The sequence below is a fragment of the Streptopelia decaocto genome (genome assembly GCF_964273445.1).
Source record: "Streptopelia decaocto genome assembly, chromosome: 6".
NCBI lineage: Eukaryota > Metazoa > Chordata > Aves > Columbiformes > Columbidae > Streptopelia > Streptopelia decaocto.
Window position 1 is genome coordinate 16,037,208 of NC_138660.1, and position 15,427 is coordinate 16,052,634.

Genomic DNA, 15,427 nt, shown 5'->3' on the forward strand with positions numbered 1-15,427 from the left:
ACAAAATTAGAGAAATCAACTTGTTAAATTGTGCATTTGAATTAGTTTACACAGGAAAAATGTATGTTGTCAGGACAGTTGATTAAAAAAAATACTTAGAGCTTTGATGTGTTGTGCTTCTTCCTTCATTTTATGAGTGGAGCAGCCCAGGCTCTCTTGACATTGTTCCCATCATTGTCTTATGCAGGTATTGACTTTTAAAAATGTATTTATAACTCAGGTTTTGTACATGTAAGGAAATTACTAGAATAATTACTAAAACAATCTCTCTTAAAGTGCCTGACTGGATGCTCTTATTATGGATTTGCCCATTTGAACTATCCTGTGGGCTACAGTCACTCAGAAAAAGGCGATTTGTTCCACAACTGTGCATGTACATGGAGCTATTTTGAAGTAACAGAAAAAATAATTTTATAACTCTTACTGTGGCCAGGTTTGTTCTGCGTCTCGGTTCCTTCTTTGAAGGATCTTAAGCATTTGGTGGATATAGGGAGGAGAGAAATAGACTTTTTTTTTTAATACAGAAGGGATTTTGGATAATACAGCGATAAGTCACGTAAACGTTTAGATAAATGCGTTGGTTTTGCTAATAAAGTTGTTTCTGTTGCGAGGGACAACATGATAAACATCAAAAATAATTATTCTTTTCATAGTCTTCTACAGTCGACTTTTCACTAATACTTATTCTGTTGATAATGTTGACATGTAACATTTCTTTCTTTCTCTCTCTCTTTCGCCCTCTCTCTTTCGCCCTCTCTCTTTCGCCCTCTCTCTTTCGCCCTCTCTCTTTCGCCCTCTCTCTCTTTCCCACCCCCCCCTTGTCATGTCTCATGGTCTTAAGGTCTTTTTAAAAGACCTTAAGTCTAATCACAGAAAAGTCATTTTTCCTTTTAAAAATAAAATAAAATAAAAGTTTAATGGCCTTTTGAGGGATTAAATAAAGTATGAAATCAAAAGGCAAGGTGTCTTTTTTCCTTTTTCCCTCAAGCATTGTTCCATATATGACTCCTGTAATTTCAGGGTAATATTGGTCATTAATTGGTCATTACAGGAATTGACTGTTGGAAGTTACAGGAATTATTTTCTGTCAATATTGTGACTTTTATGAGTAATTACAGTTGTAAATTTGGAAATACTAAAAATATGTACAAATTAATATCTGTCAGCAATTTCTTGATTCAAGTAAAGTGTTTGTTTTAACACGATTTTCAAGTCCAGTGCAATGAAGAATAAGGGGCAGAATGTTTGTAGAGTCTTAGAGCATCAATCTGGATTTGCCAATATGAAAATTTAATTTAAAAAATGACAGAATTTGGTCTGAAGTTCTGTGCAGCCAAATGTAGCTCAGAGTTCGTCTTAGTGGTCTTTGTACAAGCTTGTGTATCACCCACACCTTCCTCAGAGGATTTTGGCCAAAATCTACTGTCTGGGTGAATGCCCATGTGTTTATGCTGGTTTGTCATTGGAGACGGTCCCAGCTAGTTACAGTATCTACAAGTTGAAATAGTCCTTTACAAATTTAAAATACATCAGTCTTTAGCTCGTTAATCTTTTGGTGTAGGTATTAACTGATTTGGCCTAATGTTGGCTTGGATCTTAAGTAATCTTAGTGAAGAGAGGGAGAGAAGGCAGAAGAGATGTTGACTAATTTATGCCATAAACAAACAGTAGGTTGGTCGTTTTTTGGTGCTGTGTTGAAGCCCTAGATAATACATATGGAACATATTTTCAAGTTGAGCATATTATTTTCTTACAAGAAGCATTTTGAATGACTGCAAATGTAACCCAGCCAGTTTACACATGAATCTGTGTACTCTCTGTGTACTCAGACTAGTTCTAAAATACCTTAAAATTTATTTGGTTTGGTGCAAAGTTGCGTTGTCCCTTTTTTGGACAATGGGATAATTACTTAGAAAATAGTTGATGCAACATGGAACTCCACAAAGCTGCCCCACTTTCTCTAAGCTAGCTGTTTTCCCTACGGTGCAGTCGCATCTCCTGTTTAGAAGGTGCTACTGCGGAATTTTATAGATTCAAGCCAGATGAATCCTAAAATAGATTCAAAGAAATGTTTATACATTATTTCTTCTGCAAAGATATAATCTTAGTAAGATTACTTGCTTTTAGGTAACCTTGGACTTATTAAATATTCATGTTGAAAGTGTGTTTATAAATAATTAATTTAATGTTTTGAATAATTTACAGAGCATGTGCGCCAGAGGAAACCACATTTCATTTACTGCACTTATCACTGATGAGAGAATATATTGATTATGAATTTTCACCAGTAAAAGTAAGTTCTAATGGAGCTGTGACTGAAAAAATGTGTGAGGTCTTATTATGCAAACGTGGGAATAAAAATTATACTTCTGTGTGGTTTTGTGTTGTTTTTTTTGTTATGTTTTGTTTTCCCCCCCAGGACAAGATTTCCTTTGAGTATGATATTGAAAGGATAATAGATGATTGGATCTTAATGGGTTTCCTTGTAGGAAATGATTTCATTCCTCATCTACCTCATTTACACATTAATCACGATGCACTGCCGCTACTTTATAGAACATACATGGCTATCTTGCCAGAACTGGGAGGTAAGAACACCAAGTTCAGTTGTGGAAAGTAGAAATACTAACTTTCCTGCATTAATGCTTATTGATTATTTTAGTTATGTTAGAATGTTTAGCATTTAGTATACATTCTGTAGACAGCCAGCAAGATTCCATTCTATTATCTATGGAGCATTTAAATTAAAATTTTAAAATTATTTAAAAAACGTACTTTATTTTCCCAATAGGTTACATAAATGAAAATGGGCATCTGAATTTAAAACGCTTTGAGAAGTATCTCACGAAATTGTCAGATGTGAGTAATTCTGAAATTGAATTGTGTAGAACGGTATAGTGTTTTGAATATAACCTCAATGTAGTGCCCTAAAATACACCATGCTGTATTTTTAATGAACCGTTAAATGACTGTTTTACAAGTGGTTCAGTCAGCTGTTTTTAAAGTAACTGATGGGATCCAATCAGTTGTTGTGTGATCTTACCATAACATAAGAGGAAAAAGATGGAATCATTTGATCTGTGGTTTAGCATAGAGGTCTCATCAGTAGAATCCTGATGCTCAGTTCTCACTGAGCAGTGGGCAGCAGTAGTGGGCAAAGCGTGTGCTGCAGGCAGCAATCAATGTTCTGTGCTTCCCCTGCTGGTCAGTTTCTTTGGGGGTAAGCTGTGTCTGAAGATCTTGGAGAGCAAGATTTTTTGTATGTTTCTTTGTTCTTTATCAATGATCTTCATAAAAAAACCTTGTTCAGAGGCAGGCATCAGTATTCTTCATGAGCTAACTGGGGTACAGGAGGCAATCCTGTTAAGTGCTACTGCAGTAATCCAGCCTAGAGGTGAGAAGAGGGATAGGCCATATAGACATGGAAAGGTGTCAGCCTTCTACTGAACTCAGAAGGAGGGAGTTCGTGTGCTGTCCCTGCTTCAGCACTGTCTTCTGGTTCTTGGGTAGAACTATGGAAGTGTTGAGTGTGCAGCACAAGACTATATTACCCAGACCCTATATACTTCTACTTCTAGAGTTGATAGTGAAGTGTGGAAGTTATCTAACTCTTTTTGTTACCCCTTACTGAAAGAAAACAAAATATGGCCTGTGTATATGTTATATATTGGTAAGACAAAAGATCTCTAACGTTAATCTATTAGTTGTAGCTCTAGGGCAAGATGTTTATGTATGAGTGACTCTAGATATAGTGTTATACACGTACTAAAAAGGTGTTGCCTGTTAGCACACTAAATTTGACGTCCCTGTGGGGGACTATGGTGGGTCCTTGAGTTCCCTGATGGAGGGCATGGCAACAGAAATTAGCCTTGAAGATACTAAGGCCTGCCCATGAGAAAGGTGGGAGTAAAGGAGTATCCGGAGATGTTAAGGATGTACCCGTGAGAGAGAAGGGAGTAACATTGATGACAGCAAAAATAGCCAATGAGATGTTACTGCTATAACTTGTAACCAGTAGTGAAGAGACACATGAATTGGTAAAACTGTATAAAAATGCACTTGTGGCAATAAATGGCATTTACTGCTTTCATCATGGAAGAACTTGGTCTATGTCGTTTGTCCATCTCAACCGTGGCACGTCCCTCAAGTATTTCTAAACTTACTTCAATCTTTCTGCACAGTTTGATCGTGAACACTTCAGTGAAGTCTTTGTAGACCTCAAATGGTTTGAAAGTAAAGTAGGCAATAAATACCTCAACGAGGCAGCTGGTATCGCAGCAGAGGAAGCCAGAAAAAATAAACAAAAGAAACAAAAGGTTAGTGTTTTACATATGTAATTTTGCAGATAAGTATGTTAATTTTAGAAAATAAAGAATTTGATCTTAGAAAAATTCAATGGCATAAGCCTTTGTTTTGAGATTTTCTTGAGATAAAAAAAGATAATTGTACCATTTGAGGAACTGCCTGTATACATTGCTGGTTGTGTGTGATGAAATGGGTAAGGCAAGGTTAGGTTCTCCTGATTTTTGAAATCTTGTAAGCCTGTAACAGTGTTTTATGTCAATTTACCTCTTCCTCAGCAACAGCAAAACCTACTTCTAGGTCAGTTATGGTCAAACTTGCTGTGCTTTGTAATTTTACTTTTCAATAGGTAGCCTGCTGGAAGTTTTATACATGTCAGATATATTGATAGATCAGTCATGCTTGTCTTGGTATTGCCCAACTGTTTCACAGTGAATAAATAGCTCACACCAATGAAATTGTTATTTATCTCAGATTAGTTATTAAACATGCAATTCTAGATAGAACTAATTAATAAGGAACAGCACCCTTCTCTGTATCTTGACTCTCCTCCGCTGCCGTGTTACCCACCACCCCTCATTGGCTGTTCTTCAATATACACCTTGAGCGGAGTGTAGAGTAGTGACAGGAAATTCCTTCGAGTTTAATCTGTCACTGTATATTGTTATCCTGTTCCGTAGTGCAGTTTGTGGTTTGTAAGAACAAGATGTTAGCTCTTGCTTTAATAAGGTATGCTTTATTTGTGGTTGTTTTCTTATTTGCCACAGAAGTTTGGAGCAGCTGTGTAGTGTTAGCTAGCCAGCCTGGCTGATCCTTTGAATGGCAGTGACAGTCAGGAGCTTGCGTATCCCAGGTACAGGGGCAGAGGGCCAGCTTCATGATCTGCTTATTGACAGCTACTCAGTGCTGTACACAAAAGACACTGTGTAGTGTGAGAATGAAGTGAATGTTTGGCTTGTTTGACTCTCTAAAACACAGTTTCTTGTATCCTTCCCACAAAAGTAATTTGAACTCTTAAAAATTTAATGATGAAAAATTTGACTGCATTCCAGTTCTGTAGCACAAGTGCTGCACAGTTTTGGAAATAGTTGTATTTTGGAAAACAAATATTCAGGTATTTTTTAAAGGTGGTTGAGATTTTATTTGAGACTGGTCCCTTGTCTGATCTGTATGAATAAAATCATTTTCCCAAGGCTATTACAAGAGAAGGAAATGTGGTGGGTTTTGTATACACCTTGATGATAGCATTTTGAGTTGCAGATTATATGGATGTGAATGATGTATGTGAATATTATTCTGTATTTTTACTTTATCTCAAATATTAATTTAATAGGCTCAGGAAAATTCTATATGTTTGGCTGCTTTAGAAAAAAACGAAGGTGAAGTGACCCCTAAAAGTAAGTGCAAATAATATAACAAAAAAATCTTGTTAATTTGTGTGTAGATTTGGAAGATCTGCAAGAATTTCATGTCAGACATGACCCTAATCTGAATGAAAGAGTTAGGGAGTGGGTTGTTGGGAAATGGAACTGCACATCACTGGCTTGTGGTGAGAGGGAGTGGGGCTAAAGCTTTTGAAGTGACTCTTACCTGACCAGTATTTCCATGATGATTTAAAAGAATGAACGAGCAAATCTTCAACATTCAGCATTACGTTTTTTATAATTGTATGTTTAGGTATTTTGTTATAGGCGAGGACAAGTGAACAGAGTTTTATATGGCGTTGGGGTTTTTGCTTGTGTTGATCATTTTTTTAAACTCATTCCACTTGTAGGAAATGTCTTTTGCTCATGTTTTGAAATTTAATGTCAAAAATGTATGCATATTACTCCAGGATATAAGATGATGTTGCTGAAAAAAGATTAAATTTTATTTTAATGTTTTCTTAAATTATTTTCTGGTGGCTTACATTCTCTTCTCTGTTCTTTTAATTGGACTATAAAATGGGTTTCCAGACTCTTTCTGGGTAAAGATTTTGTTTGATTGTTTTAGGTTATTTTCAGTGCAAGGAAGGTATGAGCATATATAACTGTGAATTGAGGAGCAAAGTTAAGGCATTTAGTCAAAACTGAATGGCTTCAAACCTATTGTAGTAGAGAAGTGAAGTGAATGTTAGTATTTTTTTTTTTCCATGACTGCTTTTTCAGCTGTATTGGAAGATGAACCAGAAGATGATGATCTGTTTGAAACGGAGTTTAGGCAATACAAAAGAACTTACTACATGACTAAAATGGGTGTAGAAGTAGTTTCCGAGTAAGTGTATAGTTTTTCTTTTTTTCTTTTTAAAAACAAAACGAAAAAAAGTCAAAACAAAATAAACAAACAACCAACCCCCCCCCACGCACGCAAAAAACCCCCAAGACAGGTCTTTGCATATGTCTGAAACAAGCAGAATATTCATCCATGTGAAAAGCACAGAACACATGACAGCATCGTACTGCAGCAGTGATGCTTTTGGCTAACACAAGAAAGCTGAAAGTCAGGTTTTCTGTAATAAGTATTTGAGGACCAGAGAGAACAAAAATCTATTAGTATTAAATGAATCTAGAAAACTATGGTCTTATTAGGTTCCCAAAATGCTCTGTCTTCATTCCTATGTACAAGGCGCTAAGTAATTTTTGTATACCAGTGAAAATTGGAAAAAACTAATAAGCATCTTTCTTTTAAGTGACTTCCTGGCAGATCAAGCTGAATGTTACGTCCAAGCAATACAGTGGATTTTGCATTATTATTACCATGGAGTTCAATCGTGGAGCTGGTAAGAAAAATTATCAAATGAGAAATTGCTTAAAGATGGAGTGATATTTCACTTTGTATGCTGGGAGCATTGAATGTAGTTCTGTTTGGTTTTGATCTGTGGACATTGCTGTGCTATAATTAAGTCAAGTAACTTAAGAGGGCTTTTTTCGCTGCAGGTATTATCCTTATCATTATGCACCTTATCTGTCAGATATTCGCAACATTGGCGAACTCAAAATCAAATTTGAACTGGGAAAGCCTTTCATGCCATTTGAACAGCTTCTTGCTGTACTTCCAGCAGCTAGCAAAGATTTGCTACCTAAATGCTACCAGGTAGGATATAGAATTAAATTGCATTTATCTGTTGCTTACTGCTTTATGTCAAAGTAACTTTCTTCTTGATATTTTTGCATGCCTTCTTAGTTTTAATCTACCTCTAAATTTTAGGTCTATGGTTAAATACTTCCTAGTATTCTTAGTATGTTGTAAAGTTAGTAATAAATACAAATGTTTGCATTTGCTAAGCTATTTTAGACTAGGACAGTTAAATGTTGAATTCCTGTTCAGCCCTGGATTAGTTTTAATACCAGCCTTCCTCTGTCTCTTCCTAGAATTAGTGCTAAATTGTCTGTTATATTGTTTAATTCCTCTATTGTATTTTCATAGCATTTGATGATTAGTCAAGACTCTCCTATTATAGAATATTATCCCCCAGATTTTAAAACTGACCTAAATGGAAAACAGCAAGAATGGGAAGCTGTAGTATTAATCCCATTTATTGATGAGGTAAGTTCCTTCAATGTCTGCTGGCTATAAAAGCTTCATAACAAATCTGCTAGACTTCTTAATTCATCAGCAGTTAGATACACAATTAGATAGAAGTTTAACACTTGATAAGACCACAGGAAGAGATAAATGTTTGCTGCCTGGGGAGCAAGGCTAGTTTAAGTTACCACAAGCCAACTTAGCTTCAAGTGACAGAAGTATTAAGTAAGGGATGTGGACTTCTTGTCATTTCTTAGTGTTTTCAATCAGCTATTCAAATATTTAGTTTAAACCTGTTCCTATATACATACAAAAATACAGAAAGTCTGTAGGTAAAATAAACATTTATTAACAAAAATCCTTTTACTGAAAATCTCCTCACATGAACACCAGTAATTGGTACAAGCCTTTAAGTACAAATCTAACAGTAAAACATTAATGGAGAAGAATAAAATAGTAATATTTTCCCTTTGCATATAGGAAAAAGTGCTATATATGTTGTTGTAATATCTTTTATTGAATTAAATTTGGGCATATCAAAGAGTGGATGAAAGTAAAAATGCAGATTAGACATTAAGATACATACAGGTGGTGACATGTGCCTATGAATTATTTCTATAGTTTGCAGTGGAAGGTTGGCAGGACTTCGTCTTCTCACAAAAGACAACAGTTGCTGCTTGAATGACCCATAAGGTTTTGAAGCTTTTTCAGTAGTTGTTTTGCAGAATTCTGTTATAACATCTAAAATATTTTCAATATTTCTTTGTATGTTAAACATAAAAGGCAAAATACAGCTAACCTTTGGAAACGTATTTGCAAAAGAGTAATCTTTATTCTCCAAAGCCATTCTATTATAATTGTCCTATTTTTATCAGAGAGCTGCGACATGAGGAAGGGTGAGGCTACAATTAAAAATCAAACACATTAACCAGAAAAGTGCAGATACCCACTTTCCCAGTGTAGATGTTTCCATGTCACTTTTTGTTGCCACGTTCATGTATGCTAATTTCTCTAAAATTTAGAAACGACTGCTGCACGCCATGGAGTCCTGTAATAAGTGCCTAAAAGAAGAGGAGAAACGAAGAAATACTCACAGTGCTTGCTTAATGTACTGGTATGACAAAGATGCAGAGTTCCAGTACATGTCACCATGGCCAGAGAAATTCCCTGCAATAGAAAGATGTCATACAAGGTAACACTGGTGTGACTATTTTAAAGTAGACTAAAAGTAATTAGAATACGTTTATTGGCATTTTAACTAAAGCTTGTATATGACAAATATTCACTGAAAAATGTAAAATGTTGAACTAGATGCTACTTGTTGTGGGTGGCACAATAGAAGTATTTGTCCCTTTTCTTCAGATGTTAATTTGCAAAACAGATGAACCAATGCCTAAGTCAGCAAGAACACTCTAGAGAATTACTAAACTTTTTATGACACAGAGGGTGAAAGACTGGTACAAATATCTGATAATGGTGGTGATTCATCATCACGGTAATTCCAGACCACTTCTAAAAGAATATAAGTCTTTGGATCAAGTGCAGGGAGTTGAACACAAGTGTGTTTTTCATTTTTCTCTCACTGAAAATAGCCAGCTTTATTTAACACAGGCTCAGGCTACAAGATTAAACAGAAACATAACCTTAATAGTAGTCGAACTTAAAGCAACTAGAGGAGGATTACACTCAGTGAAGAATGAATAGTTGTGGAGTCAAATAATAGCATATGGAACCATTACTAGTTTAGAATTTGATAATAACAATGAATTAAAATAATGAGATTGGGACATACCATGGCTTGAAGTTTTGTCTTTTTGTAATGAGTAGTCTCTTTGTAGCAATAGCATGGGGTTTTATAGTCCTTTGTATAGATTCCAACTGACTTAAAGTAATTGCCACCTTACAGGGAAGTCAAAGGGTTTGTCAATTAATGAGTAGCTGAATGGGTAATGAGAGTTTCTAGAGCCAAAGGTCAATCTGTGTGAGCAAATGTTGTGCAACTTAATTTCCAGATATAAAACAATACCTTTGGATTCTTGGCATGTAGAAATAACGCACAATAAGATAACTAAAATCAACAAGAGCGCATTGTATTTTTGTGGATTTCCTACTTTAAAGCACATTAAACATAAGGTAAAAGATTTATTTCTTCTGACATTTTTAATCGTATTTAATATGTAACTATGTAATAGTTCAGGTAAATTTTATATGCTGTTTTGTTTTTACCCAGTTCTATCTTAGAAAAAGTGGCGTACAAGTGTTTCAGCAAAGCAGCCATGGAGAAAACATGATGTTAGAAATCCTAGCTGATAAGAACTCAAAAGAACAGGTAAGCATTCCGTTTTTAACAAAAACAAACTAACAAAACAGACAAAAAAATGTGTCCTAAAAATAGTGAATTTGTTAAATAGTCAGATGAAAAGTTGGTTATTTATGTCTTCTCAATATTGTATTACAGAAGAAAAACATTTATAGAGTAGTACTGAAAAAGTAAAAAAAAATTAAAACCTAAGCATTTTTTTAAAATAATAGTGAAATATATTGAATAGTTATTATAAAATTATATATTTAGATTTTTTTAACTATTTAAAAATATGTATCAAAATATAACTGAAGTTTAAATGAGCGATGTATTTTGCAAGAAAACCTATTCTTTAACTAGAAAAGTATTTATTGCAAAATCAGTTTGAAAATTTTGTAAGAAAAGTCTTTTAATATGTTAAACAATTACTTATAGTAACTTCTGGGTTTTTTTCAGATGATAGAAAATGTTGCCAGTTCGGTACTTGGAAAGCGTGTTTTTGTTAACTGGCCACACCTCGAAGAAGCCAGAGTTGTTGCTGTGTCAGATGGAGAAACCAAGTAAGAGATATTTCATTAGATAGTTGCTTGTCATTTTTATTCGAAGTAAGTTCCTTAGGCTGTAAAAAAATTTTGGTTTTATTATGATGCTTGAGAACAGCAAATAGTCCAAACGTATCAAAGGCTGCGTGGTGGAATAACCTTTGTTTAACATTGTTCTGAGGTTTGGTTATCTCTAAGTCTAGTCCTTTGGTATTTGCTACAGATGGAATAGTTTGGGAGAGCTTGTTTTTAAATTTTAACATTTTTAACTTTTCTTTGAGGGAAAAATACATGCACAGAAATCCACCCAGAAAAGTATAAAAGATAACATTTCTATAAAGTCTTCCTTTCAGCACATGCACTGATATTTGTTTATAAAAAATATACTGTGTGGCCTGTTGTGAAAGGGGTAGAGAAAACTATGTTGAAAGTTTTCCATGTCCTTAACAAGCAATTTCTAACTATTTTAGGTTTTACTCATGGTTATGTCTAGATTAATCTTACTTGGTTAAATTAATACGTGTCATAATATTCTCAAGGTTTTATTTGGAAGAACCACATGGCACACAGAAGCTTTACATGGGAAATGCAGTGCCCCCAACTAAAGTAGCATACGTTGGAGATAAGGAACAAAGCACGTGGGTAAAAGAAGTTCAAGGCATTTCAGAGCAGTAAGTAACTTTGAAAATTAAAGTGTAACTTTGCGTTTTATAGCTGAGCTATATTTTTTTGTTATATCACAGGCCTAAGTAGCAGAGAAGAGCTGCTACATACTTGATCATGAAGGTTAATGAGTCTGCTGAAATTAAAAATCTAAAAAAAAATAATAAAAGCCCCACAAACAAACCTCAAAGAGCTTATGTTGAAATTTCAGAATATACGGAGTTAGTCCCTAAGTATTTAAAGTTAGATGCTGTTACAAAAGAACTCTCAAATGAAGAGTATTTACTCTCCCACTCAATTTTCTGTTCTGGTCTTAGTAATCTTCAGCTGTAGGAAGTATATAGAATGGAGTCATGCAGTATCAAGTAAGAACTTCAAAGCTTAGAACTGCTAAATTTGAATACAGCTCTTCCTCTCCTAGAATGTGGCTGCCCAGTGAAACTCGACTGAGTTACAGTGTCTTGCCGTTCTATTATGTGTCATTTGAGCTAACTTCCTTAATTACATCTAACCCTTTCCACTATAAATGTAAAATGTGTTTAAATTAACACACTTAGCTATGTAGTGATGGCTGTGCAACAATGGATACTCAGTTGGTTAATCCATTTATTGTAGGTATTTTTTTATAAAACAGGAAACAGAGTATTAGAATCCTTTTGGATAGAGTTTGGTTTGTGTTTTGTTTTTTGTTTTGTTTTCAAGAAATGAATTCCACCCTCTTGGTTCAGTTCCATTTATTGTAATCAAATTACATGTTCTACTTTGTATTCAGGTACCAGAGAAGAAAAGGAATAATTATTCATGAAACATCAATAGTTGTATATGCTCAGTTACTCACTGGTAATAGATATCAACTAAAGCAAAATGGAGAAGTTTACTTGGAGAAGCAGTGGTCCAAACAAGTTCTTCCTTTTGTTTACCAAACTGTTGTCAAGGTAAATACAGAAGTTCTCTATTTTCTTGCACACAGCTCCTTACTTCATTGGGGTAAAGGAGTGCGTGGAGGAAGGAGTGCCTGCTTCTTTAAAACAAAAGGGTGAACAAAAATAGCATCTTAAAGTAGTGTAATTTATTGTATAGAAATCGTAATGTGCTTAGAGAAGTATTTTGTCACAAAATTTGGGGCCATGTTGCACAGTTTAGAGATCTTACAGAATAAATGGCTTTTGTCATCTTTTTACTGGTGATATTTGGAATGAAGTACAGTAGTGGTGTTCTGCAGGGTAGCATGGTTGCTTGTGTAACAACATTTGCAATATAGCATTAACTTCTTTGTCTTCAATGAATGATTTGAGACTCAGGTGATGTTTTAGAATAAGCATCTATTTATATAAACTTTGTAATTATTCTACTGGAACTGAGTGATATTTAACATTATCAAATTTGTCTTTTTCATGTAGGATATCAAAGCCTTTGACTCTCGGTTTTCGAACATCAAAACTCTGGATGACTTGTTTCCTCCTGGAATTACAGCCTTTATGCTGGGATCTCCTTACTATGGCTGCATGGGAGAAGTTAGTTCCAATAATGTCATATATTTTTCCCCTAGATTTCTTTATTTACAAGCCTAAAATAATCGAAGGTGTTGTGTGGCAGTAGTGGTGATTTGCTAGCCAGAATTTTAAAGGTTCCCTGATGCTTTAGTTGGAGGACGAGGGGGTTCTTCTGCTTCCGCTATCACTGTTGCTGGCATAACAAGAAAAAGGTAGCATTGCTTGAATGCAGACTTATTTTTACTAAGTATTTGGGAGAATTTGCAATACAGAGTTCCCATTTTGGACTATTTTTCAGTTATGGATTCCTCTGAAATGATACTGTTTGATTGCGTCTATGAGGAAGCAGTGTACAAGTCAAGGCAAGATGGTTAATCCCAAAGTATCTCTGTGCCAACTGCAATAAAATGCTAAACTATGAGGTCTAGTATCAAAAGACCGCTGTTTTTAAATAACGTTTTTAATGTATTGTGTTTCTCTCCAAGGTTCAAGACTCACGTGATGTGATCGCAGAAGGTAGAATTCGTGTAGTTTTCAATATTCCATGTGAACCCCAGCTTGATCCTTTAATACAGAACCAGCATGTAAGTGCTTCTGCTTTTCTAGTAAAAGCTTAAACAATGTGCCGAATATTTTGCCATGGTATATGTCCTTAAGGGATCCTTCCATTGTTATTAATTTGCCATTTGTATAAAAATCCTTTGAGAATTGCCATTATTTTTTGTTTGTTTGTTTTAAAGAAATATTCTGTGAAATACAATCCTGCATATATTTTGGCCAGCCGTCTTGGAGTAAGTGGATATCTTGTCTCCAGATTTACAGGGAGTATCTTTATTGGAAGAGGATCGAAGAAAAAGTAAGTTTTCTCTGCGAATGTTGCTTGTGGAGAAGCTTCTAAGTTCTAATGCATCTCTACAGAATTTCTGCTATGTTTAAGTGCTGTTCTTACCAAGTGTATAACTGTTTTGTGATGTGAAGCTGTAAATTCCATTCATATGTGGTGTTTTTCTCTCCTATCTTAAACACATTTTTAATTTTTGTTTACTGGAGAGTTGTTCTGTTTGTTTTAGTGTTGTAAAAAGACATACATTGACACTCCTGGTTAGCTATTTGCAGAATTGAAGCAGGAGTTTGGACTGACTTTGCCACACTGAGAATAAAAAGTGGAATCGGGATCTGATTTCATTGTACTTACCATTACTGTTAGTATAAAGGGATAATAATTGTACCTGTAACATTTTTAAGAACCGGTGAACGCTAAAACTGCTTAAAATCTGCAAGGAAGGAAATCCCTATAGTTCTGTGAATGTCAGAATTGTGGTTTCCTGGTACAGTTCACTAAAGTGGTTGGTGCATGAGCATCTTCTTGTGATTTAACATGTACATTTATTCCCCACTGATTTTTTTGGGGACATCCTTGTACATCTTGGTAGATACCAGGTAGATTAGATCTCAATTAAGGAGGAAGGGTAAAATATTCCCTGTCCTTGTTTGCAATATGGTGTGGGCATGCGTGTGGACAGCGACCATAGCACAGCTGATGTCCTGCAGCATTTACAGCTATCATGGTGTTAACAAGTAGACAATACAATTAATTTAGTTTTTTCTGTGATTTAAGGCTGAGGATGTATGTTTACTTGTTTTTTAATGTATGTACACACACACATATATGTTATTGCAAGTTAGTAAGCTTTTTCTTATTTTCAGTCCTCATGGAGATCACAGAGCAAATGTGGGGCTAAACCTGAAGTTCAATAAGAAAAATGAAGAAGTTCCTGGCTATACTAAGAAAGTTGGAAATGAATGGATGTATTCTTCTGCGGTAGAACAACTACTTGCTGAGTATTTAGAAAGGTAAATATTGGATATGAATTTCATCCAAATTATCCACCTTTGCATCAGTCTTTTGGATTTTGTCCTCTGGACACAGATCTTCTAAAAACACGAGTTTACTGTTGGAGATTGCTTGATGAAATTTCTTTTATTCCAATATTCTCCTTCCAGCAGTCTTTCCTTCCAAGGAGAAGCTTATTTTAGGATAGAGTAATTTTGTCAGCAGCTTAACCTTGGCAAATGAACAGCATGATGCTAGATTAACTAAAAAATAAGAAAATAAGAAAAAGCTCATCAAAGTTTGTTTTGATGAGGCTTTTTTTGTGGCCTTTGCTGATGTGAAACTAAAGTTGTCTTCCGTTTTGTTGTTTTTTTTTTTCATTTTTTAGGGTTCCTGAACTATTTACTTACATAGCCAAGAACAGCCAGGAAGATATCTTCTATGAAGATGACATTTGGCCTGGAGAGGATGAGAATGGGTAAGCCATCTTTCTCCTTTATTTTTTTCTAGAATAAGTAAAATAAAAGCTGACAACATTGTTAAATTGGTGGTGATCATATAGTGGCTGGTATGTAACTGGAACTTTGCTGTTCCTTGAGTAGCATGTTCAGTGATGACTCAAAAATTATCAGAATGTCTACATTCCAGTTGTGCAGTCCAAGTGTCTGTCAGACTCTTATCTCAAGTCCAATAAGTGAGAAATGTAATTTTTGATGGCTACTTCATAACTCTTGCTTTTAAAGTAACTTTCAGTAAGCAGAGTTATGAAGAGTCACAAAGTCAGCAA

The 15,427-nt window shown here is 35.0% G+C and overlaps 1 protein-coding gene across 4 annotated transcripts in view; it reads left to right on the forward strand.

The window, feature by feature from the left end:
- Positions 1-15,427, forward strand: part of XRN1 (5'-3' exoribonuclease 1) — a 34,394-nt gene that overhangs the window by 5,570 nt on the left and 13,397 nt on the right. For all 4 annotated transcript variants that reach the window (XM_082054939.1, XM_082054940.1, XM_082054942.1 and 1 more), the window contains exons 7-26: positions 2,206-2,293; positions 2,420-2,588; positions 2,792-2,859; positions 4,182-4,316; positions 5,636-5,699; positions 6,450-6,555; positions 6,971-7,060; positions 7,218-7,374; positions 7,708-7,827; positions 8,829-8,998; positions 9,819-9,939; positions 10,037-10,135; positions 10,565-10,668; positions 11,190-11,321; positions 12,086-12,248; positions 12,714-12,827; positions 13,292-13,390; positions 13,547-13,662; positions 14,514-14,660; positions 15,029-15,118. In XM_082054939.1, the coding sequence (XP_081911065.1) occupies positions 2,206-2,293; positions 2,420-2,588; positions 2,792-2,859; positions 4,182-4,316; positions 5,636-5,699; positions 6,450-6,555; positions 6,971-7,060; positions 7,218-7,374; positions 7,708-7,827; positions 8,829-8,998; positions 9,819-9,939; positions 10,037-10,135; positions 10,565-10,668; positions 11,190-11,321; positions 12,086-12,248; positions 12,714-12,827; positions 13,292-13,390; positions 13,547-13,662; positions 14,514-14,660; positions 15,029-15,118 (2,352 nt within the window). The remainder of the gene's footprint in view (positions 1-2,205; positions 2,294-2,419; positions 2,589-2,791; positions 2,860-4,181; positions 4,317-5,635; positions 5,700-6,449; positions 6,556-6,970; positions 7,061-7,217; positions 7,375-7,707; positions 7,828-8,828; positions 8,999-9,818; positions 9,940-10,036; positions 10,136-10,564; positions 10,669-11,189; positions 11,322-12,085; positions 12,249-12,713; positions 12,828-13,291; positions 13,391-13,546; positions 13,663-14,513; positions 14,661-15,028; positions 15,119-15,427) is intronic.